A 25,533-nucleotide genomic window follows, 5' to 3' on the forward strand; every position below is an offset into this window, starting at 1 on the left:
ACAGAATTTGTTTCTGGAAATTATCAGTTATCCTTGTAACAAGCCTGAACATCTAGTACGACTTGGTTATTTAACATTGTAAAAATTCCGTTGTGCTTTCCACTGGCTTTTGAACTTTACTCCTGAAATGGCTGGAGTCCACCTTGCTTGCCTGCTTGCTTATTTCCTGTCTCCACCTTTCGTTCCATCTTAAAGCTAATTAGGAAAAATCTGTTTATAAACAGTCCTTATATAAAATGATCTGTCACTAATGTCATGTTTTACCAGAACCATCAGTTCATAGGAATATAAGCCCATTGCTTTCCTTAATATTAGACTACATCTGTATCTTTACTCAATATTTCAATAGCCCAATAACTTATGTAGTCTAGATTTTTCACTTGGACATGGCTTCTCTTTGGACACACTGTAAACCAATAGGACTGTGAGAGGAGAGTTGGCTGTGATGGTTCTGGACACCTTTAGGTAATAACTTCTTCTCCCTACTTTTCTCTCTGTCTCTGCTTTGCTCCTTTTCCTGAACCCGCTTTTGGCTTTCCTTCAACTGCTCCTCTGGCGCTCTTGTGTGTAAAACAATCACCTACACCCTAGTTATCCCCATTTGTCCTCGTTCAGCATCTTGCAGCCCCATCAACATCATGCCCTACAGAGCTGCACACTCTAGAAATCTGACAGAGCGACCCAAATTCTCAGTAACGCCACCGGAGGGCTCCGCGAGAAGGAGGACGGTTCCCGGCACCGCGGTGAGTAGCCGGTGGGAGTAGCCTGGCGAGTCTGTGCTATTTCTGTGCAGAATGGACACCAGCCCCAGGTGCCCTGTGGGTGTCAGAGCGGGAGGTGCCCGCACCTGGGCGGCGGCGTTCCCCACGCTCCCTCTAGAAATGTGAGTTGGGCTCCCCCTAGAAATGTGAATTTGAGAATGAAAACTGTTCTCTGTTCAAGTGTGTGCATGCACAGGGGGCCTGTGTACGAATAAAGGTCACGCCAGCACACTTCTTCATGTTTGCCAGTCAGAAAGCCCTGGAAGGGCATGTGGGCCTGGACGGCTGCCTCTGCCTTTTCTTACAGCATATCCAGGAGCTTGCTGAACTCTGAATGTGATTCACCAAAAAAAGCAAAACAAAGCATTTTTGTCTGTCTAGCTTCTCTCTGTCAAGGCCCAAATCTTACAATATAGTAAGCAAATATTTTGAAAGCACTAGTGATTTGCTAGGTAACAAATTCTTGAAAGGCAGTTGGGCTGTGTCAGAGACTCGGATTTTGCAAGTGAAGAATATAACTTGTACTTGTGAGACCTGGCAAGGTGGCTGAGCCAACGCAAGTTTTCACTGATAATGAATTTCATGCCATAAATACAGTGAGGTAACTTTTGTGTCTCTAAGCACCTTTCTTCTTCACACTGTGTGTATTTGGTATCTGCTGAAAAATGTAGATACTGTTGTGTGGTCTTCAGTCATTGTACTTACTCCTAAAGGACCAGAAGATCTCATTCCCATGGGAATACTGTGACCTGTTTAATAAAAGGCCGAACAATTTTTTTTGTTTTATCTTAACTTTGCAGAGCAGTTCAGACTTATAAAGCTGATGGACACTTAGAAGGATGCTGCTTAGATGTTTGAGAATAGTTTGAGGGTTGTGAGAGCTTGATGGCTTTTCCTATAGGCAGTTTTCTTCCAAGCCCCAGGTTTTCAGGAATCTGCGTTTAATTCCTGATTGAGTCAGTCCTCCAGACCTCCAGCACTGCAAGGAGGTCTTGCGAATGAACCTTGAAGTGAAACTACCTTGGATGTCTGGGTAGTTGTTCATCATTAGCATGTTAGCCTCAGAAAGCCTAGCTGTGGATAAAAAGCCATAGTTAGAACAGCTTTGCCCCCAGAGGTTGGGGACTTCCTGGAGGGGGAGAAGCCTTTAGCAAAGGAAAAGCATGTTGTTATGGATAAAAACACAACCTAACATGCCAGGAGGGAAGGATCAGAGCAGACCCTTGGCCAACAGATTAAAGGAGAGGGATTTGTCATCACATGATTCAGAAGCTCCGCTTTCTCACCCATTTTAATTTTTTTTTTATGCCTTCTTCTGTATTTGATTTATTGGTCATCTTTTCACCTCCTTACCAAATATTAAGGCAAATACCTGTTTCCGGAAACGACTCACAATTCCTTTATACCCCAGAGCTGCCCCTTGGAGTTCAGCTGAACCACCAGCCACCAGTGGTTATGGAACACTTGAGAAGTGGCTAGTGGGGGTGGGGGGGGAGAAAAAGTCACTAGTGAGAATACCAAAAAGAACTTTAAATTCCATTTTCTTTTTAAAAAAATGTTTAACTATAGTTAAAAAAAAAAAGTAACAAAATTTACCATCTTAACTATTTTTAAGCGTCCATTTCAGTAATGTTATGTCTGTTCACATTGTTGTGCAGCCTATCCCCGGAACTACTTAAATCTTACAAAACTGAAACTATCCGCACTGAACAACAGCTCCCCATGTCCTCCTCTCCCAACCCCTGGCAACCCACCATTTTACTTTCTCTTTCTTTGAATTTGACTACATTTAGACATGCCATATAAATAGAATCGTTTGTCCTTTCGTGACTGGCTCATGTCACTTTGTATAATGTCCTTAAGGTCTGTCCGCCCATGTTGTAGCATGTCACAGGATCTCTGTCCTTTTTAAGGCCAATAATATCCCATTGTGTGTATGCATGCATGCGTATACACATGAACACACGTGTACACATCTACCAGATTTTGCTAATCCATTCATCTGCTGGTGGACATTTGAACTGCTTCTGCCTCTTGAATCTGAATAACCCTACGATTAGCCCTGCTGTATTGTATGGGTAGCAAATTATCTCTTCAAGATCTTGCCTTCAGTCTTTTGGGATATATACCCAGAAGTGGGATTGCTGGGGTTTGTGGTAATTCTATTTCTAGTATTTTGGTGAACTGCCAACCATACTGTTTTCCATAATAAATGAACCATATCACTCATATTCCCACCAACAGTATAGAGGGGTTCCACTTCTTCCACATCCTCACCGACACTTGTTATTTTATGGGGTTTTGTTTATTCTATAGTAGCCATCCTAATAGTGTGAGGCTCTGTCTGATTGTGATTTTGATTTGCGCTTCTCTAATGATCAGTGATGTTGAACATCTTTTTATGTTTGTGGGCCATTCCCATATCTCTTTTGGAGGAAAATCTATTCAAGTCCTTTGCTCGTTTTTTAATCTTGTTTTTTAATTTGTTTCATCTTAATTTTAATTTTTGAGTTGTAGCATATGTACATATTCTGGGTACTAATCTCTTATCAGATGTATGATTTGCAAGTATTTCTCTTATTCTGTAGTTTATTTCCTTACTCTTTTGATTGTATCCTTTGATGCACAGGAGTGTTTAAGTGTGATGCAGTTCCATTTGTCTATTTCTCCTTTTGTTGCCTGTGCTTTTGGTGTCATATCCAAGAAATCCTTCATTATCAAATCTAGTGTCATGAAGCTTCCTGTTTTTTGGCATGAATTTTATAGTTTTAAGCACTACATTTAGGTCTCTAATCCATTTAGAGTTAGTTTCTGTCTACAGTGTAAGGTAAGGGTCCAGCTATGTTCTTTGGTGTGTGGATATCCAGTTTTCCCAGCACCAACTGTTGAAGAGACTGTCTTTTTCCCATCCAGTGCTCTTGGCACCCTTATTGAGGATCCTTTGACTGTGAACGTAAGGATTTATTTCTGGGCTCTTGACTCCATTGGTCTCCATGTCTCTCTTTATGTCAGTACCACACTGTTTTGATTACTGTAGCTTTGTAGTATGTTTTGAAAGCAGGACACGACTTTGTTCTGACTTTGTTCTTTCTTTTCAAGATTGTTTTGTCTATTCAGGGTCCCTTGAAGTTCTGTATGAATTTAGAATAGATACTTCTATTTATGCAAAAAATGACATTGGATTCTGATAGAGCTTGCTTAGAATCTGTAGGTCCTTGTGGGTAGTATTGCCATTTTAACAATAAGTCTTCTAGTCTGTGAACACAGAATGTCTTCCCATTTGTGTTCTTTTCATTTCTTTTAGCAATGTCTTTTAGTTTTCAGTGTACATGTCTTCTGCCTTCTTGGTAAAGTTTATTCCTAAGGAATAAACTTTTTTTTCTTTCTGATGCTATTATACATAGAAATGTTTCCATAGCTTTTTTCAGTTTTATCTGATTTTAATTCATTTAGATCTAAACTCAAATGACAAATATGGGTAGTGGTTAGCTTATTGGACAACACAGATGTAGGACATTTCTGTTATCACAGAATGTTCTATTGGACAAGCAGGGTCTTGGAGTATTGGTCTATATTGTCTCTTTTGAGTGTTATTTGTATTCTAACCCTAACTCTAATTGTAAAATCAAAGTCTTTGTCCTGCTGGTCCAGTGTCCACTGACGTGTGCACATTGCTCTGTGTGTTCCACATTAACCTTGTGGAAAATGTTAATAGGAAAGATTATTGTACAGACCACTGGCTATTAACTCAGATCAGGGGAAAGATGAGAAATGCCTTTACATGTGTGGTACCCAGACAGGTGATTGGGTGACAAGACCAGTGAAAAGACATCTAAAAGATCTAAGAGAGTAAAACCATCTACCTGCCTGAGGATGTCACCTCAAGTATTCAACATTTTTCTCAACCTCTCTTTGCCTGTTTCCCTGCCTCTTTAAGGTGAATAAAAGGAGGGCAGTTTTAGAAAGAATTGGTTCAATGGCACTCTAACATTTTTTTTTTAATCCCAAAAGAATTATACAGTTCTTGTAGGTTCTTTCCCTCGATGCCTGTCTTACCAAGACACAGATGATGAAATTCATCCCTGTTTCCTCTGCATCACAAATTACCCTGAATTATTTTCCCATTCAGATCGCTCCTTAATTTGACTTCAGCCAAAGTAAAATGTTTTGAGAAAAAGGAAAAGAAAAGTTACTTGAGGTGCTTAATGCCAGCTTCCCTCGGGAAGAGCCCCAGGCCTTCCACTCTGGCACTGATACGCTACAGACATGATTGCCACCCAGTATAGCAGCTGGAAGGTTCCTCTGTGCTGACTGCCACATCTGCCACCCAAGGACAACAACTGACTTCTGAGGCCTCACCTCCCACCTTCTGGGACCAGAAATCAGGGCAAAGGCTGGTCAGGCAGCCACAAGTGATCTAGAACGGACAGGCATCTTGTAAAGTTCTTCCCTGCCCCGGCGTTCGTTCATTAGTTTTATTTAGAAATTCTGGGAAGACACTGAGTATTATTTGATACTCATGTTTTCCCCCCACCTGTAGCCCAGTCCATCAACTCGGATGCTACTAAGGAAAGTGGAGAGAAGCAATGAGAAGGAACGCTGAAGGGGAGTAAGAAGGGGGAAACAAAGAAAGGAAGAAGGGAGTTAATGCTTGCCCCAGGCAGGAAGGAGAGAAAAGGGGGACACTACCAGCTTCTTGGCCCCACAGCTAGATAAAATAAAAGAAATTCTGTCCCTTGCCTTCGACTTCCACTGTCTGCTTTCCTGCCAGGGTCGCATGGAGTCGGGTCCTGACAGGTGCTCACACACATGCCTCCGGCGAGCATCCGGTCCTCATTGGCGTGTTTCAGATACTTAGAATGAGTCTTTCTCGCTCTCTGCGGCTTGTTGTTGTTGTTGTTTTTGTCGCAGTTGGCTATAGATTACCAAACAGTTCTGGGTTTCCTTTTGTTCATTTTGACTTAGAAAAGGTATCACCTCCCTGGCTGAATTTCTAGTGACCCACTGTCCCTTTTCCACTTTATCCTCAAAGAAGATTTTTTTTTTTTAAGATTTTATTTATTTATTTGACAGACAGAGATCACAAGTAGGCAGAGAGGCAGGCAGAGAGTGAAAGAGAGGAGGAAGCAGGCTCCCCGCGGAGCAGAGAGCCCGATGTGGGGCTCGATCCCAGGACCCTGGGATCATGACCTGAGCCGAAGGCAGAGGCTTTAACCCACTGAGTCACCCAGGCGCCCCTATCCTCAAAGAAGATTAAAAATAGCTAAAATTCTTCACCTTGAACCTGACTTTTCCTTCAAAGGCCGTTAGATGAGAAAGGGATTACTTATATAGTATCAGTATAAAAGAAAAAAAGGAATTAACCTCTGATGTAGCAGACACATAAATTTTTTTAAAAAGTAAGTCTTGAATATGTTATGTTCCAACATAGGAAAAAAAAAATGCTGAATAATTAAAATGGGGGGTGGGCAGGGAGAAATGGAAGTCACTTTTATTTCGATACTTGTCTGGGTTAAAAAAGGTAATGAGAGAATTTATCCCAGGTTATTGTAGGCACAAAGTAAGTATAGGTGCTTTCTAAGAGTATTAGTGTATTTTTTTTTTTAACAAATGTAACTCCACCTCAGACATCAACAATTTTATTATCAGTGTCAGATGGTGTTAATTCAGTTATATGGTTCAGATTTGAGGTAACAAGGGCTTTTTGTGGCCGTGTAATGGATATAAATGACAAAGGCTGGAAATTTTCCAAAAAGTCACTCAGTGGGTTGCAGCTCCACTATTGATACTGTGAATGGGACTGTTCCACTCATAGCCAAATCTGATTATTGTGTTTCTCCACACTTAGGGCTATAAAAGAGAGAAGGAGAGAGAAAACCTACCATTCCACTCCACACCTGGCATTCGGAGGGCACTGTCTCCATCTCATTCCAAAGCAAGATCACCAGCTCCCTCCCGACTTTGGTAAGTGAAATTTAAGAGGTTATCTGGGTTGCCACATGTTGAAGCATCTGTAGCTTCTGTTCTCTGAAAGCAAACTATTTATTCTCTCCCCACTGTTTGCCATTGACTTAGGGAATAACATTTTTCCTTGTAGGAAGGGAAAAAGGAAATAGGAGTGAGTCTCTAAAGTGAATATTTCTCTGTTTGCTACATAAAAAATCAAACACACCAGCTTGGTATCTTCATTTCTTTTCCTTCCTGGTGCTGGCATGCTAGGACTATCACATGGTAGAGGAGTGGGGAAAGGAAGGGTCTGGCAGGCTGGCTCTGATGGCTCCCATTCTCTTTCCCCGATGTGTTGCCCAGGTTGCCATCCAAATCCTTCCCTCATCTGCCTGGCACACCCAGACCAGCCTCGTCCTTGCCTCCCGGATCAGTCAAAGCAGCCTCTGCTCAGGCCCGGCCCCCATCCCCTGGCAACATCCGCCCTGTCAAGAGAGAAGTCAGAGTGGAACCCGAGAGGAAAGACCCTGAGAAGGAATCCCAGAATGCTGCCAAAGAGCCATCACTTAAGGGCAGAACACCTTTAGTGAAGGTGGAAGAAGCCACAGTTGAAGAGGGGACCCCTGCTGAGCCGGAAGCTGCTCCCGGTAAGGTTCAGCTGCCTTGTGATACAGCGTGGGTTGCTTGCTCTTCCTGGGAGACTTAGACATTTCCTTGAAGGTTCATTTCAGGAGCTTTTCCCATGTGCAATTTTCTTATGTATAAAGAAAGGCACATCTGATCAAAAGCCTGTCATTGGAGGCACAGCATATTAGTTCAGGTATGATTTATGAGACCTTCTATTGACTGAGTCCAGATTTTCACAAAACATGGTGTTCAGAGCCCCCACATCAGGATTGCTTATATTAGTTATCTCTACTGCTGTGTAACAAATCAGCCTGAAACTTTCAAGCTCATAAAAACAGTTATATCACACAGATTCTTGGGTCAGGAGTTTGGAAGCAGGTTAGCTGGGTGGTTGGACGATGATGCACACATATGGCGGAGCTCCATTTCCTGGCACACGAACCTCTCTATGGGGCTGCTTTATGTCCTCACAGTCTCTCTGCTGGACTCGCTTACTGGCTTTCCCCCAGAAAGCGTGATCTGTGAGAGAGCCTCATGAGTATTCCACACCTTTTATACCTGGTCTCAGAAGTCATACACTCAGAAGTCACAATTTCTTCATAGTCAATTCATCAGAAGCAAGTGACTACATTCAACTCATACTCAAATGAAGGGGATTAGTCTCGCCTTTTTACAGTGAAGATCTTCAAAGGGTTTATGGAAATAGTTTTAATTCACCACTTTTGTAATGTTTCAAAGGACAGAGCCCTGGCTCTGTCTTAGATCTACTGAATCCAAGTATGTGGTAGACCTAGGGACCCTGAAAGACACTAAGCTCATCAGTCAAGTCCTGTGCGGGAATGTCAAATAAAATATAGAATGGCCAGTTACCCTGTGTGTAGTGGAGCCCAAAGGACCACTGACTAGCCTCTGGTACTTGACGGAGGTCAGAACTCATTTCAAAAGACCCAGTGGATCTCATCTCTGCCAGACTAAACCAGATGTTTAGCCAGAAGCTTAGAATCACCTGGAACCAGGAATTCAATATTTTTTATTGAAAGTTGTCTTCATTCAAAAGTTTTCTCCTTAAGGCTTAATTTGAAGATGGGGGTAGGGGCAAAGATAGAATAGATAACTCAGACAAGTGACAATGTTGTTTGACAGTGGAAGGGTCCAATATTTGTTTGCATGGAAATAGAAGAGAAAGGCTGAAAAGTGTTCCGGGGGCAGAGAAGAATGCATTACTCTTGAATGGAGAGTCTAGAATACCAGAGATCACACCTCCCAGTGGAGCATCTCTGTGAGACTCCTGGCCTTCTAGAGTGGCTCTCTGGGCCTTTTCCTCAGTGTGGATCAGGTCAGAGGACTTGTACTGCCATCTTGCATCTTGGCATCAAGATGGACAGGGGAGGCGCAAAAGGGTAAAGAATACGAGTGCTGGCTCCTGAAGAGGCCCTAGGCTCATCCCGTCTCAGACCTGGAGACAGCTCTGGGTAGACAAAAGGGACTTCTTCATCTTCATCGGTGTCATCTTCCCAGCCTGAATCTGGGCTCATGGCCGGAACCCTGAGGATGGTCGTAGAAAGGCTTTGGTCCGCTAGTAACAAATAGTCACTAAAGAGAAGGAATTTTTTAAATGTAATGAAAGGCAAATGGAAGATCTCATCTTCTTTTTGTTCAGAGTATAACTTCCCACAGAACCTAACGTGAGGCTCCGTACGGAGTACACATTTGATATATGTTGTTAACTGATTAACTTGTATAAAAATAGGAGCCGGTGACAGAGTGTCAGCTTTGTTGGATGTCTCCCTTACACATGCACCTTTTTGTTATCTGTTGCCTGGTTACAAGCAGAATACAGTGAAACCGTGAGAACACCCAGTAATAAACATTCCCTTTTCTCTTATAATGATGAATTCTAGGCCTGGGGTGTGGGGAATGCTAGTTTTTGTTTTATTCTTTGGGTTTTGTTTCCAACTGGTTTTCTCCTTGTACCTGTTTGTACAGCTGCTTCAGCCCCAGCCTTGGCTCCGGCATCGGCCCCCACTCCAGCGCCGACCCCAGGCCCAGCCCCAGCCTCGCCATCCACTGTGACTGCCGCCGCTTCCCCCAAGACCTCCGCAGGCACCACCGACCCAGAAGAGGCCACGAGGCTGCTAGCTGAGAAGAGACGGCTGGCCCGAGAGCAGAGAGAGAAGGAGGAAAGGGAGAAGAGGGAGAGGGAAGAGCTGGAAAGGTAAAGCAGTGACATTGTTCAATGAGAAGGGACATCCTAGGGATACCTTGGATTAAGTCTTCAGTCTGAGAGACAGGAGCTGGTAGTAGTGATGAAGGTGAATGGACTAGTTGCTTCAGAGTCATGCCTCTGATCACTAAGTGATTTTTTTTAAAATCACGTTTTCTTGCTCTGATGACAGTATAACAACATTGATGGAGAAAGGTTTATAGAAAGAAAAAAATCTATCCATAGTCTTACCAGTTTTCAGTCATTGGCAAAGTGGATTTTGGGTCATCCTTTCTAGTCTCTGAGCACAGTAGGGGTTTATAGACATACATAAATATGTACACACACACACACACCATTTACCTAATTATAGCCACAGTATAACGACAGTAGACGTACAATTGTACAGTCTGATTTTTTTTTTACTGAAAATATTTCTAATCTCCATATTTCCTCATTATCTTTCTAATAATCCTTTAAAGCCGCATACTAGAAGCTTAGTGTTTTCTTCCTAAGAGAACTCTCAGGGGTGAGATAGTTCAGTGCCCCATGATTTAGTTGGCCTCCTCCTCTAGCTAATACAACCGATGCCAAGGACATTGTTCTCCAGACAAGCAGAGCTGCATCTTGGGGGAGGACCGCAGCCCCAGTGCGGGGCAGCAACTTTGGACACACTTGATCACAGCAGGGAGCTTGCTTACGTGGTCTGTCTTGAACGGCCCTGTTAACAGAACATTGTAACCTTTATTAATTTACAAAGATTTCCAGGGGTGGGAGGGAAACGAATGTTCAAACTCATTACTAAACTGTCCCATTATTGGATAAAACTAGTCTGAGCCTTTAACGATAGTTCGGTTGCACATCCTTTCCCAAGACAGGCTCTCCTTAAAGCATCAGTGTTGCACGTTCCTTCTGTTTACCACGAGGCAGCGGGAGGCTGGGGACCTGGGGGAGGAAGAACAGAGGGTCCCTCCTCCTCTTGGACCCCAAGCCATGCAGTGAGCGCGTCGGGGAGGTTTGCCCTCCAGCCCTCAGGCCTTAACCACCATCTCCAGCCTTTCTTCAGGGAGCGCCCCCCGTGTATCTCTGCTTTGTGTGTGTCTTTTTCCAGACAAAAGAGAGAGGAGCTGGCTCAGAAGGTGGCGGAGGAGCGGGCGCGGCGCGAGGAGGAGTCCCGCCGGCTGGAGACCGAGCAGGCCCGGGAGAGGGAAGAGCAGCGGGAAGAGCAGCTGCGGCGGCAGGCGGAGGAGCGCGAGCGGCGCGAGCGGCGCGAGCGCGAGGACCTGGAGCGCGCCCAGAAGCAGGTAGGGGAGCCCCCTCCCCCCGCCCGGCGTGCGGGCCAGTCTCCTCAGCGGAGTGTGTGTGTGTGTGTGTGTCCCGCACCTGCTCTGCCCCCCCCCCACCCCGTGCCTCCGCCTCCCGGCAGCCCTTCTGGTCTGAAGCACAGGCCCACTTTTTGTTTCCAGAAGGAAGAAGAAGCTCGCCTTCGTGAGGAAGCCGAGAGGGTTCGGCAGGAGCGGGAGAAGCACTTCCAGAGAGAAGAGCAGGAGCGCCTGGAAAGAAAAAAGGTGATTGTGTCTAGACCAGAAGCCTGGGGTGCTCATTGTCCCCATTCTTCCCCAGCCTTGAAGCCCCAAGACCAGGAGACTAGCTCACTGCTCTCAGAAAGCAAACGCGCTCTGCGCATTCCGGAGAAACCGAAGTCGCTCCGAGTATTCATCATCATCTCCAAAGACATCTGTCCGCACAGTGCGGACCGCACCCAAACAGTTCCTTCCCGTTCATGTGGCTTAAGTCAGCTCCAGCCTTGGTGTGAATAATGCCCGTTAAAAGGGAGCAGTGGGCATTATAATGTCCAAAGTCACAGAGGTGTTCGGATGACCCATCTGCTTAGTGAAATGTGCCAGGCTTGCCTTCTTTGCCTATTTGACCCCTTTGCTCAGTTCTCTTTCTGGGGTGTCTGGGTGGCTCAGCCTTTGGGTGTGTCTGCTCAGGTCATGATCCCAGGATCCTGGGATCCAACCCCCCCACCCACCCATTGAGCTCTCAGCAGGAAGCCTGCTTCTCCCTCTCCCACTCTCCCTGCTTGTGTTCCCTCTCTCACTGTATCTCTCTCTGTCAAATAAATAAATAAAATATTTTTAAAAAATTCTCCCTTTCTCGTAGCGACTTGAGGAGATTATGAAAAGAACAAGGCGAACAGAAGCTACAGATAAGGTACTGAGGAGGCCATTTTTAAACTATTAATGTTTTGTTGGGTTTTTTTTTTTTTCTTTACTTTCACTTGCAACCTTAGCATTAAGAATCTTTTTTTCCTCTTTTTTTTTTTTTTTTTGGTAGAAAACTGTTGATCCAAGAAATGGAGATATAACCAAGGGAGTTCTCACTGGAGGAACAGGTATTTACTTCAGTGAATTCAAACAAATTCAATTGTAGAATTTTTGGATTGACTGTCTAGAGATGAAGATGTTTGTTGATCGGGGGAAAAAAATACTCATTGACTTACAGAAGCTTAGGTGGATGTCCATAGATTTTCCCCTTATGTAAAACTCTCACACTTCTCGAAGATGTTTTTTCACATTTGTTTATACTCTAATAGTGTGCTTAATATTTAAATCATGTTATATTACAAATATCCACATGTGTGGATATATGTTTGTATATATCTCTGTGTATATAGATGCATGCCTATACAGAGAGATAATAGACACATATAAATATTTATACACACATGATTAGAAGAATTTTTTGTGTTATAAAATTAAATTTCATTTATCATTTATTGTCTGCTAAAGTAGCATGTATTTATATGTGCTCTTAAGGACTCTAAACTTGCACATTTGACAACTCGTATTTATGGCAATTCTCACAAAAGAATTTATACCTTTTAACTTTTGACTTCAGAGTAGAGTTAAAATTAGAAATTAGTTGAAATTTCGTTGGAAAGTTGTTGATACCTCTAGACTTTGGACAGAGAAATTTGGTGATTTTAAACCAAATTTGCTTAAAATAAAATTTACCTTCGTGCATTAGTACCCAAATTCAATTAGTCTTCATTAAATGGTCTCTCTGTGTCAGGTACCACCTGCATACATTTTCTTCTTTAATTTCTACTGCAGCCTGTGGGGTAGAAGTGGTTTATCTTGAAGTCAGCAAGTATTTTCAGAGACCTGCCAGTGCGAGGCCTTGTTGCAGGCGCTGGGATTCAGTGTGAACAGGCCAGGCCAGGTCCCTTTCCCCCAAGGAATAATTCATTCAAGTGGCAAGCCCAGCTCATACAGCTGGAATCCAAGCTTATGACTGTTCTACGATCCCCCATGGTCTTCACGATCGTATGTACAGGTGGTTGGTACGCAGCTCATCACACACTCTTCCTCTTTCCTCACTTACAGTATCAATGTGACAAGAAAGAACCAGAGATACCTCACTTCCCTTGGCTGTTTTTTCTTGTAAGACTAAGGATCAAATGAAATGATCTATGTGAAAAAAAATAATTTTCTGTAAACTCTAGAGGCTTTCAAAAGTTAATATGTTGGTGTCTTGGGATTTGGTTTTATTTCAGCAGAGGCTATCCGAGTTTCTCAATGTCGTGATCCCTTCTTAGTGAGCTTTCCATGCTTTTTTCAAGATGCCCTAATTATATTTGCTCAGAGAATAACCCTAATGGTTGCCTGTTAACCCCATTGCATTTTTAATAGGTTGTCTCCACAAATATCATAATTCATGGAGACTTGACGTAGGCACGACCCTCCATGAGTCATCAGAATGAGCATTTTAGGGTGTAAATTGTACCAGTACGGGGGTTTTTTGAGTGTAGTTAGTGCATGGCTGGGTTCCTTGTTTATTTGTTTGTTTTTCCATCTTTCCCGCATCAATTCTTCCAGTATTCTTTCTACCTCAGCCTGAGAACCAACAAAACCAAAAGGGAAGGTGCAACTTTTCAGTCATCATATCTGTATTTATCAACATTCATAATAAATCTAGTTTGAGTTAATACTGCTAAAAGGAGGCCTGAGGGATTATCTAACAAATATTCTCTTTTCCCCGTCGCATGTGTGGTTGAGGGCTAAATGGTTTTACTAGTGCTTCAAAGAGAATTCTAGGGCAGGCAGACAGCCGAACTCACAGACCTATCAGAAATCTCCAAGGCTGCCTTTTACCAAATTTGTGTAATCACAAAATTGTGAATTTTGGCTCCTTTAATAAAGTTATTAATCACTTCAGTTATCAGACTCTCTGGACCTCTGGCAGCTTTAGTGAATTGTGCCAGGCTATGAAATAACACTTCCTTGGAATTATGTTTCAGCTATTTCTTCATGTCGAGCTGAAACCGTAAACTGCCACAGATTTCCCTGAGACACTAATCACTATGAAGGTTTACAGGACTTTAAGTAACCCTGGCTTAGATTTTGGAGTCTGTCGTCAATATTGTTGGTGTAAGCTGGACTACATCACTGAGCATTAAACGACAAGGTGGCTTGGTAAAGTACAATTCACTGGCCTTCCATTCATGAAATCCCTTTCATTCTAAGTGTGACTAGAAGTAAACTGAATTTTAAAATTATTTTTTATCACTTAAGGTAGGTCATGGTGATTTGCTCTAAATTCTTCAGAAGATATTCACAATCAGCCTAATCAGGTCAGCTTACTGCTGTCTTCATCAGTTGCTTTGGTTTCAACATTACATACTTCTTGTCCACAGTCAATTTAGCACAAACAAAAATAGTAACAACACTGATTTCCAGCCTTACACGGTTCTAAGTACTTTGCATATGTCAATACATTTAATTCTTCCCATGGCTTGTGAGGTAGGTATTCTTATTCATGAGGAAACTGAGGCGCAGAGAGTTTGTGGCCTGCCCAAAGTCACACAGCCGGTAAGCAGCAGAGCCAGGTCATAAATCTAGGCATTCTGGGTCCTGAGGTTTAGGGTTGATACTAGAGTCGTAGTAACCATTTGTCCCATCTTCTTTGCTGTGTCCAGTGGTATCTGCACTTCCGTGTATGACAAACTCTCCAGGAAATGAAGAACCAGTGGCCAGCCCACATGTGGTTACCTCACACCAATCGACAGTGACTGTGGAGAGGTGAGTTAAAACTGGGCCCTTTTTCCTGATCTACATGAGAGCAAAGCGCTAACTCCATCAGAACTTCCTAAGCCTGACAGAATTTCAAAGTTTTAACATCAAGATTTATTTTCCTTTGTGTCCATTAATGTTTGGTAGAGCTAGTAATTCTGTAGTCAAAGAAAGGGAAAATGTTTTTTTTTTTCTTGAGTCTTTAAATATTATAATTAGGTTTTTGTATGCCTATTAAAGAAAATTACAGGGAAGCATTTTATATGTATATATTTAACATGATCTAGACTATATTCACATCCTTTAATAACATATTTTCACCATACATAATATTCTCGTGTGTCACAAATTTGCTCTACAGTAAAATAATTTGGATGCCAGTATTTCTTATATTGGTAGTAAGGCTTCTTATTGAAGAAACAAACAGTTGCTAACAACAGTCAAGAAAGAAGTGTGGACTGAAAAAAGATGGCCTTTCTCTTCTTTGGTGTTTATATTGACAACATCCTAAGAACACTCTCAAAAATAAAAAAAATCAGGTTAATCCTAGCCTGTGCCTAAAAATCCAGGCATAAAGATCTTTAAGAAATATTTGTAATACTGTTAAAAAAAAATTCAGCTATGACTTTTTTTTCAATTTATTTAATTCTTTTATGTTTTCCTGTTTCTAATGCCAGGTGTTTGCTAACATCAGAGAATTAAAGGTCCTCAAATTAACTTTTTTCTTAGTCTAAAAACACACATTGCACAGCGTTTTACAATATTGTCTGCAATGCAAAGATAAGTCCTTCTAAGACATCCATAAGTCATAAGACATCCATTGATATCTTTCTAGGACAGTATTTTTCCCACTATATCATCTGATAAAGCAAGTAGTCCTCCTATGCTTAGTCAGTCAGGGTCCAGTCAGGAGAGAGAAACCAGGCAAATTAATTTGAACAGGAAAGTTTAACTTCAAGAATAATTAACTATTACTTGAGATGAAAGTAACAACAGATTGCTAATAAGAAGTAAGGAGAACTCCAGAATACGGTCTAAGGCGTGGCCACATCCCTGAGCCATACCCAAGCAAGAGTGCCTTCCCCAGCCTTCCATCCAGACCCTGTTGGCGAGGGTATGGCTGTGACCCACTGGATGGTGCACAAGTTCTTTTATGAAAGAAACTTGGTGGTGCAACTTGCACCACTAGATATCTACCCGCTAGAATGCTTAGGAGAACTGTTCATGAGGAGGTGTCTCAGTTCTGCCACAGGTTGGCCCTGGCAAAGTGCTAGGGCAGCTGCTTCTGCTGCAGGGGCTGGCGCTGCGGCAGCCTTGCGCACACCGAGAGCCGGACACTGGGAATGCCACGAGGGTGTGCTGCAGGGGCCCGCTGAGCAAGCACAGCCACCACACCAGGAAGCAGAATTTTCCTCGTGCCATGTCTCTCCAGCAGCCTTAAAGGACAAACCTCAAAGATTGTGCCAGCTGGCAAAGGACGATTATTTAATTTATTCCAGTTCAGAGCAAGACTGAAGGATGAATTTGGAGCTGAGAGGCCAAAAAAAAAAAAAAAAAAAATAAGGAAAGAAAAGTAAAGAAAAACCCAAACCTGACAGGCTCACCTTACCTTTAAAAAGGCTCCTTCTCCAGCTCTTTGTCATTTTAGTTGTATTTTCTGAAGATTCTTCAGCATGAGCATGAGGTTGAGGAAGAAGAGCTTTAGAACCAAAAGTCCCAGGCTAGATTCCTAGTATTACTTCGAGAAATTCAGTGACTCTGGGATTAACCTACTTAAGTAAGATTTAGTTTTGTTGTCTGGACCTGAAGAGGTCTTTCCCCAGGGTACCAAATGGTCCAGTGAGATATTGTCTGTGAAGGAGCTCTGAAAACTGTGTTGTACTCAGCAATGTTAGATGCTATTCCTCTTTGTCCTTCTAAGGTACAGTGTCCAGAAAACATAGCATGCTGGTGTAGCTGCAGTGTGGTATTATAGGAAAGTGCTTTTACGTCATATCTGATGTCCTGTCTTCTCCTGCCCTGCATTTAATGGCTGCTGCTTTAACCATAAAAACATGAGGAATCGCTGTTACCTGGATCCGTTTTCTGGTAACTGGCAGATCTCCCACGTCCGTTTTCCCTGAGAGCGCTTCATCTTCTGAGGATGGTTCCGCTTCCAGTGGTTCTCTAAACCCACTGCCCTTTCCATCTCTGACATTTTGACTAGTTTTGCCTGTTATCCTCAAGGACTTGCGTTTCCCAGAATAATCATTATCTGGATACTTAAATTTTTCCTCCTGCTAGTCTTCCAGATTATTATAACCTGCTGTTAGCCCGGACCCCTGAGGCTATCTGCCACTCATACTCTTTCCACCGGGAGAAGGACCACTACTAACCTTTCATACCCTTCCCTAAGATGGTTTCCTGTTAACATTCCCTTTGCTTCAGCGGGGACTTACAGTTTTACCTCTGGAAGCCTGTGAAAGATTTTTCAAGTAACAAATGGCATCCACGGATGTTCCCTTTACCCCCCATTTCAAGTCGACCTTGGTACCACTTACCAAGTCGGTTTTTACCTCAGTGTGTTATGGCTAGTGAAACATTCCATAATCCTTGTCATCAGTTCACATGATGATAAATACCCTACCACGCCCCCAAAGTAGAGGCATAGATCCCTCCATCCTGCTCACTGGGAGTTGAATCATGGATTGGAGATCCCCAGGGTCCCTTCTGAAGACCGTGAGATGGGTGGTCCCCTGTGGGAATCCACCACAGCGAATGCTGTCTGCACGTGGCAGGGTGTTATCACTAGAAAACACCACTCCAAATGAACGAATACTTGCAGTTCAGAATTGGAGAAGTGAACTTTCCCTAATGCCTCAGCTACCTAATATATTGGTTTGCCTTGTCTTCAGCAAAAATAAGTGCCGTGAACTCGGAGACACTGCCCCCACCCACCCCTGAGGCGATGTCAGAGCATCCTCCTAGTATTTTCTAGCATCGAGGAGGAGCAGCAGTTCCTGGTGCAGAGAAACCCTACACCAGTACCACTCTGAACCTGACTTCAGCCCCGAGGGGCCTGAGTTACATGGCTGGCCCCTGTGGTTTCTAGTGTTCTCAGCCTTCTGTGTGCAATGCCTTTTAATGCCTGAAAGCAAGTCTTCTTGCCCCGCTGACAATAGATAGACTGAAGAGGGTTGGAGTTACCAAAAGTCTGGCCAGCTTTTATAGGTGCAAAGAAATATATGAGCTTGGCCAAGATGATTTCTTACTTCAGAACCATTTTGGGTTCTTGAGAATGAGTATTTGTAGAGAGAAGAGCCCACAGAATGGAGGAGAGTGTTTATTTGTGGATAAGAAACTCGCTTTGAAACAAGAAACAGAGAACACAGATGAATGTGTGAGTACAAGTGTATGTGGGGTGTGGAGGAAGGAAGATATAAGTTTCTCAGGTCATTCTGATACAGTCTCCCACCCCCAACAGAAAATCTGTTCTAGAAACTGAAAACTTCTCATGGGCTACTGTCCTACCCTGCTAATACCCAGAAGACATTTCATGCCTGTCCTTTGCCCCAGGCTAAGATCCTTCACTCTTAAGAGAATAATCCTTCATGTTTTTTTTTTTTAATATTTTATTTATTTATTTGACACAGAGAGAGAGAGATCATAAGTAAGCAGAGAGACAGGCAGAGAAGAGGGGGGGAAGCAGGCTCTCTGCTTAGCAGGGGCTTGATCCCAAGATCATGAGATCATTACCTGAGCTGAAGGCAGAGGCCTAACCCACTGAGCCACCTAGGCACCCCCTAATTTTGGTTTTTGACCTTCTGGTTTTCCTTCAAACTGTAGGAGTTTATCATTGTTTTTAGTTTGTCCTAAAGGAAAATAACATTCCCAAGCCCCTACCGTTCAAACAGAAAGAGAGGTATCGCTTTTAAAGTATCTTGTAAAATAAATAATTTTTAAAAATTTTAAATAACAATAAAGGTACTTGCTACCATGATAATAAATATCAAGAAAGAATTAGGTCCTGGCTATAGTAAGACATATGGACTGTCAGATTCCCACCATGATCCCAGATCCTTCCCCAGGTAGATTTTATTTTTCATTTTGTTTCTTAAGTAATCTCTATACCCAGTGTGGGTCTTGAACTCATGATCCTGAGTTCAAGAGTTGCATGCTTCTCCCACTGAATCAGCCAGGTGCAACCCTAGGTAGATTTAAGCAAGAAAAGGGCACAGTTTTGAAGATGCTTGCATCCAGCTTCAGCTGCCAGAATATAGCCAAAGAAAAGGACTTCAAAACTGGTGATCTTACCCTAAGAGGACACACAGATGATATTCCCTAATCCCGGTGACTTCAGTTTCAGTTTTATAGTTTCTGCCAGTCACAGTGTCTTCTGAACATCTAATAACTGGCCATCCACAATTACTCCTCTAATTGCTAACAAGAAAGCATGGGTGGAGAGGTCAGGTAGGAGTGGGAGGGGAAAATGAAGTCAGCTGTTGACTCAAGTCTGGGTTGGCGTAGCCATTAAAACTTGTTAGCACACGCAAGCCTGGAAGGTGAGGGCAGTTGAGGTGGCCAAAAAACGGGACTTGGAAATGCATTCCTCTTCTTTACCTTTTGCTGAAACTTCTCCTGAAAAACACTTAAGGATGAGAACCAAAACCATTTCCCTGGTTATAGAAAGCCCATCAATGTTGGGAAAGAACCAGGAGGGTGGGGGGCACCTGGGTGGCTCAGTCAGTTAAGCATCTGCCTTCGGCTCAGGTCATGATCCCAGGATTTGGGGATCCAGCCCCTCATTGGGCTCCCTGCTCAGCGGGAAGTCTGCTGCTGCCTCTACCCCTGCCCCCTGCTCATGATCTCTCTCTCTCTCATGCTCTCTCTCTTCCTCAAATAAATAAATCTTTAAGGGGGAAAAAAAAAGACCCAAGAGGATGGGTCTGGTGACTGGTCCAAGCAACTAGAGCAGCGGGTGTTGGGCGAGCAGTGGGTGTTGGCGTGCACACGCATGCCTTCTGAATCACTACTGTAATGCCAAGCCTTCTTGGTGAAATAGCAGAAAACTGCCATCATGCTCTGAGTTTGTATACTGTTTTTATGTTATTTTTCACAGACTTTTACGAATAATACTTTCAATGTACCCTGCAGTACCTTGTGAGGCACTTCGGACAGATATTTTTTGTCTCTAGAAGAGAAGGTCTATAATTTTATGCATTTATTTGACAGAGAATGAGAGGGGGAGAGAGAGCACAAGCAGGGAGAGCAGCAGGCAGAGGGAGAGGAGAAGCAGGTTCCCCACTGAGCAAAGAGCCCGAAGCAGGATTTGATCGCAGGACCCTGGGATCATGAAGGCAGACGCTAAGCTGAAGGCAGACGCTTAACCAACCGAGCCACCCAGCCACCCAAGAAAAGTTTTTGGCTTTTGTTGTTGTTGTTTATTGTTTATTGTTTATTGTTTTTAAGATTTTATTTGACAGAGAGATCACAAGTAGGCAGAGAGGCAGGCAGAAAGAAAGAGGGAAGCAGGTTCCCCAATGAGCAGAGAGCCTGATGCTTAGTCCCAGGACTCTGGGATCATGACCTGAGCTGAAGGCAGAGGCTTAATCTACTGAGCCACCCAGGTACCCCAAAAAGTTTTAATTAACAAAAATATACCAAAATATCTAAATCAGAAGTGCTTTAGAATGTGTTCCAAAAGTCATTATTTCTTGCGAATTAGGTAAACTATTTCCTCAACAGGGTAAAAAAGCAGATTCCTCAAAATAAACAAAAAGCAATAGAAAAACTGGATGCATATTAGCTTTATGTTACCATTTGGGAAGGAGACAGAAAAAGATGAATTGAGTTGCTAAAGTTCAAGCAGTTGGCTTTGTACTACAGATCTGATTTTCTGATCTCTAGCCTCTTTCCATAGACCTTCCTATAGTTAAACATTCCTATATGAAACAACTTTTGTTTCATGTGGTTAGTCTTTTCCATTTGGAAAATTTAACCTAGAAATTTGTTAAATAGGGTGTTTTGTGCTTTTTTGATATGTGAGCTGAGCACTGAACAAAATACGAAGCTTGTAAATATATGCTTATCACAGCATTCAGATAAAGTGAACAATCTAGCATTCATTTGTACAGGCATTGTTTCTGCTGCCTTGTAAAGCAGAATAATGAACATATATAAGGCTTTCAGTTTGCTTATGGAGCTTCTAAAGAGAGGAAAAAACCTAAGAGGAACTGTAGGTAGAAAATTAAGGATTTGGTGGCCAATTAAATGTACCTCAAAAATAAATCCAAGATATTGAGTGTGAATTAATGAAGAAGTAAGGTGGGGTCAGAGGCAGATTTAAGCGGTAAAGATAAAATTGGTCTTAAACAACATACCTGTAAAAAATTTGCACGTAATTTAAGAAGCCAGAAGAACCCAGGAAGGGCTAGCATCTGAATAGCCAGGTATGTACAAAATGGCATAATGAGCAGAACACAGGACCAGAGCTCGGAAGATCATACGTTCAGTTTGAACTATGTCTCAGTCACTCTATGACTCTACAGATTATCCCCCATTCCCCTGAATTTCAATCCCTCATCTTTGAAGTAAAGGACCTGATATGGGCTACTGGTTATCAAACAAAAGGTGTGTGAAAATGCCTGTGGTACAAATTGTTATGTGTGTGTTGATGATGATCTATTCTAACCGATAAATGGTTCCATCTTGTAAATTTTTTACAACAAAAACAGATTTTTAAAAATAAGAGAGTAAAATTGCAAATGTCAAAATTCACCATTTTTGTGAGTGATGTGGTCCATCAGTGTTAACATTTGATTCTAAAATTCTAAAATGATTTATTACAAAACAGTTTCCAGTTGTTTTAAAAATGTTTTTTTCCAGCTTTAATGCTAACTCCTTTCATTTTTGACTTTTCAATTTCCCTAGTACTCCCAATTTGGAAAAACAGCCAAGTGAAAATGGAGTATCTGTTCAGAATGAAAATTTTGAGGAAATTATAAACTTACCCATTGGATCTAAACCATCCAGATTAGATGTCACCAACAGTGAGAGCCCAGAAATTCCTTTGAATCCAATTCTGGCCTTTGATGATGAAGGGACACTTGGGCCCCTGCCTCAGGTAGACGGTGTTCAAACACAACAGACAGCAGGTAAGCTTGCCTCGAGCTCCCTTCAGTAGCCTTCACAAATATGTGACACCACCTGAGGGAACAAACCTTGTTTGTTAGTGTGATTAGGGCAGCTTTGTTCTTCTAGGGAACCACATGGAAAAGATTGTGTAAGGAGCATAGAATTTGAATTTTTCCAGTCGGCATCACCCGCTGGGTGTCCATCACGTTCTCCTCACAGAGCAGTCCTCCCTGCTCAGAAACACTCACTGTCAGAACAGACTTCCTATAAAGACAAGCACTTAATGCCTCACCATAATGCAGGGACCTCGGGCCCAGTTCTGCCCCCTGGTGTTTGTTCCATCTTTCCAGCTCTTCAGATGTATGAAGACTGCCTTCACATTCTCCCGTTTTTCTCCTGTCCTGGTTTAGCAGCTTAGATGATACGCCATTGTCCTTTTTAAACGTAATAAGTTGGAATTAGATCATGGGACCCATATTCAGAACTACGAGCATATGAACCCAGTGGTGGTCTGTCCTCCGTGGAGTGACTCTTGCTGTTGTTGAAACAACCAGTGACTCTCATACCATCTCTGGGACTCATCCTTGACCAGAAGTCTTTGTGCAAAAAGAACAATGGCTTTGTGCGACCCAGAGAAATAAGGAGCACATCGAAAGTTACCAACTCAAGGGTCACTAGCAGCTCAACAGCACGATCTCATCAGTGTCTGACACAAGTGGAATCATGTCAGCTCTGGCTCTTCTCAAACCTCTTTGAGTTCTGTCAAGTTTCTCTTCTCAGCAGATCACTTTCATGTATCAAGCAGCATCCCTTTATAGTATTAAGGACAGAGCTGGCCAAATTTAGCAAGTTTAATGGAGTCAGTGTAGAACTATCAGTGGTCAAGTTGTTTTGTGTTTCAGATTTCCATCTGTGAACTTATAAGTCCTCTTTCCCACTTTAACTGGCTGGAAAAACCAGTGTTGGAGCACCTGTCCAAAGAAGCACCTGTCCTTTTTTCCTTCTCTAATAGACTGACCTTGGGAGTCTAACGTCACTTTATGATCCCCTTCTCTAGATTGTAAAAGGAAGTTATACATCCCAGCCCAGGTCTGCCATCCTCATTGTTAAGACTCCAGGGATAATCTGCTGGCATGTATGTTAGTGGAAACACCCCCTCCTTGTCATGTCGCAGATTTACAGAGAGGAGAGCAACACCCACATCACCTTTGGCGTCACATACTAGGCCTTACCTTACCTTTTGATTTATCTGTCATCCCATTCTCACTGTTTCTGCACTTCTGTAACTTCTGTAGGAACAGAATCAAGTGTCGTGATTTTCAGTGCTGTAAGGGTTCTTTTGGGATCATGATTGTTTTTCAATAAACATTGATTTAGCCATATGTTTGGAGCCTGAAGCATCAGGTGCTGAGGGTAAAAGACCAATGAACATGAGTCTCTAACATCAAAGGAGAGTACAAGTGATGTATGTCCTTTAGAAAAGTGAATGATACAGCCTAAGCTGAAGGTAAAGAAAAGAACACGTATTTTCCTGCGTATTTTCCTGCCTGTGTTTTAGTGGTAGAATTCACTAAAATACAAGATTGTGATGAGATCTTATATAAGATTCTGATGAGTTCTTATATAAGACAATGTATAAAAAAGCATGGTAAAGTTTTAGAAATGTAAGATATTACCATAGTATTCTTGACATAAAATTTTAGATAAATGGTAATCTGTTCTTTTTTGTGTCTCCTAATATAGAAGTTATATGAGCATCTCTTCAGAAGAACCAAAGCAGAAATTTAAAAAGAATTTCTACAATTAATGGAATTCCTTCCATGCTATAAAGGAGCAACCCTCTCCTCCAGTTTTCTAAAGATTTCTTGACCATCATTTTGAAAAGACTTTATTAAACCAGCTAAAGACAACAGACTGGATGGCTTTTCTAATAATTTTCGCCAATAGAGGAAAAAAATGTTCCTTATTCTTCAGTACTTTAAAACGGCTTATTCCAGTGTGCTCCTTCTTAGCAAATCAATATTTTTCTGCATTCTCTAAAAGATGAGAGCATTTGGCTATTAAAAAAAAATCGGGCTGAACAGGCATGATTTTTCACATAAATATTTTGGTCTTTAAAAGCTAACATAAAATTGGCACAAAAAATTTACCTTTTACAATATAATACTTGAAAAGTAAGTACCTCTTTGCTCTACAAGTAGAGTGAACAGGAGAGGTGTTTAAATTAAGCCTGTTTAAATATTACTGCAGAGAGTTCTATTTGTAGAAGCAAACTATAGGCAGGTTACCAGGTTCTTGTAAATGCAATTTGTACATGGACATTCTGCAAACCCAGCTGTCACATTCTTGCATCTCTTTTTGCAAAAGCATACTAAACAGTTTTAAAATGTGAAAAAGAAACATTATTTTTTCAGAGCAAGAATATAGACTGTCCTCTTAAATAATGTATTTATAAAGTTTTTCCAGATAAACTAATCAAATAAATTAGAACAACGTGACAACATTGCAAACTTTGATTTATTAGATGCATTCCTTATGTTACCATGAGAGAATGTTCGTGATGATTCAGGGCTATTTCTGATGTCTGTACATTGCTGCTGTCCCCAGTGATGGTGGGACTTACCTTTGCCTTACCTGATCACAAATTATGTGGGGGTGGGGGGGTGGTTGGAAGGGGAGTAAAGATTTACTATTTCTTTAAATAAAAAAAGAATTTGGTTTTGCTCGTTTAAGAGCAAAGAAAACCTGATGAGATGTTGACTGTTTGGCACACGGAGCACTGTGCAGGTCACCTTCCCAAACGTCCTCCCCCTGTGTGGCTCCCATCAGCTCTGACTTTTCACTCTTCACTTTTGCTGCTGAGCTTAGCCGTGCAAGCTTGCACTTTCATCTACTAGCATAATTCAGTTTTATTTTACCATTTTAGAAGCTACTACTAACTAAATGTTGAAGGAGAGGGGACTCGGAAGGAATGCTGTGTGTGTGTGTGTGTGTGTGTGTGTGTGTGGAGTGTTTGGAAAGGTAAATGTCTAGCAGTGTAATATGTTGGCTTTATTAAAAGAGGGATTGGGTAATCTATATTGAATGAGAAACTATTCATTTATTAAAATCCAGACTATAGTAACAGCTGTAATTTGTGAAAATATTAATTTGGGGGGTTTCCCTATTCTCAGTTGTCCATGTACGTGTAGTCATATTAAAAAAAAAATCTGTTCAACAAAGTTGTTTTATTTGTTTAAGTTGACCTAGCACGAAACACCAAATAAAATGTTTTTGACATAGTTTTACTTTTAGGTTTCTCATATGTTACAACTTTACTAGGATTGAGTCTTGAGTTTTCAAATTGCCCTTCATTCAATCACAGTGCCATTTCCCCAGCTTCCTTTTTTTTTTTTTTTTAAAGATTTTTTATTTATTTATCAGAGAGAGAGAGGGGGAAAGAGCGAGCACAGGCAGACAGAATGGCAGGCAGAGGCAGAGGGAGAAGCAGGCTCCCTGCTGAGCAAGGAGCCCGATGTGGGACTCGATCCCAGGACGCTGGGATCATGACCTGAGCCGAAGGCAGCTGCTTAACCAACTGAGCCACCCAGGCGTCCCCCCCAGCTTCCTTTGAATGGGAATATAGAAAGGTTTATTTAAAATTTAGAACAATAGTTCTATTTTGGCTAGATTTTCCTGGTTTTGTTTATATTTTTTAATTTGAGCCATCATTAACAAACAAAGCCTTCTAAGTAATCAAGTTTTAGTTAAAAGTGACATAAAATTAACTATTTTTTAAAGATTTTATTTATTTGAGAGAGAGCAA

The 25,533-nt window shown here is 42.0% G+C and overlaps 1 protein-coding gene across 12 annotated transcripts in view; it reads left to right on the forward strand.

Moving 5' to 3' along the window:
• MAP7 (microtubule associated protein 7) overlaps window positions 1-25,009 on the forward strand; it is a 167,375-nt gene extending 142,366 nt beyond the window's left edge. For 8 of the 12 annotated variants that reach the window (XM_004740282.3, XM_004740275.3, XM_013064104.2 and 5 more), the window contains 11 exons: window positions 592-743; window positions 6,610-6,725; window positions 7,071-7,354; window positions 9,321-9,549; window positions 10,649-10,841; window positions 11,004-11,105; window positions 11,704-11,754; window positions 11,878-11,935; window positions 14,522-14,624; window positions 21,525-21,748; window positions 23,472-25,009. In XM_004740282.3, the coding sequence (XP_004740339.2) occupies window positions 592-743; window positions 6,610-6,725; window positions 7,071-7,354; window positions 9,321-9,549; window positions 10,649-10,841; window positions 11,004-11,105; window positions 11,704-11,754; window positions 11,878-11,935; window positions 14,522-14,624; window positions 21,525-21,748; window positions 23,472-23,482 (1,523 nt within the window). In that variant the 3' untranslated portion in view covers window positions 23,483-25,009. The remainder of the gene's footprint in view (window positions 1-591; window positions 744-6,609; window positions 6,726-7,070; window positions 7,355-9,320; window positions 9,550-10,648; window positions 10,842-11,003; window positions 11,106-11,703; window positions 11,755-11,877; window positions 11,936-14,521; window positions 14,625-21,524; window positions 21,749-23,471) is intronic. The other 4 variants (XM_045066323.1, XM_045066320.1, XM_004740280.3 and 1 more) reach the window with 1 other exon arrangement.
• Window positions 25,010-25,533: the final 524 nt, after the last annotated feature.

The sequence above is a fragment of the Mustela putorius genome, unplaced genomic scaffold (genome assembly GCF_011764305.1).
Source record: "Mustela putorius furo isolate JIRA1106 unplaced genomic scaffold, ASM1176430v1.1 tig00003863_pilon_pilon_pilon, whole genome shotgun sequence".
In the NCBI taxonomy this organism is placed as follows: Eukaryota; Metazoa; Chordata; class Mammalia; order Carnivora; family Mustelidae; genus Mustela; species Mustela putorius.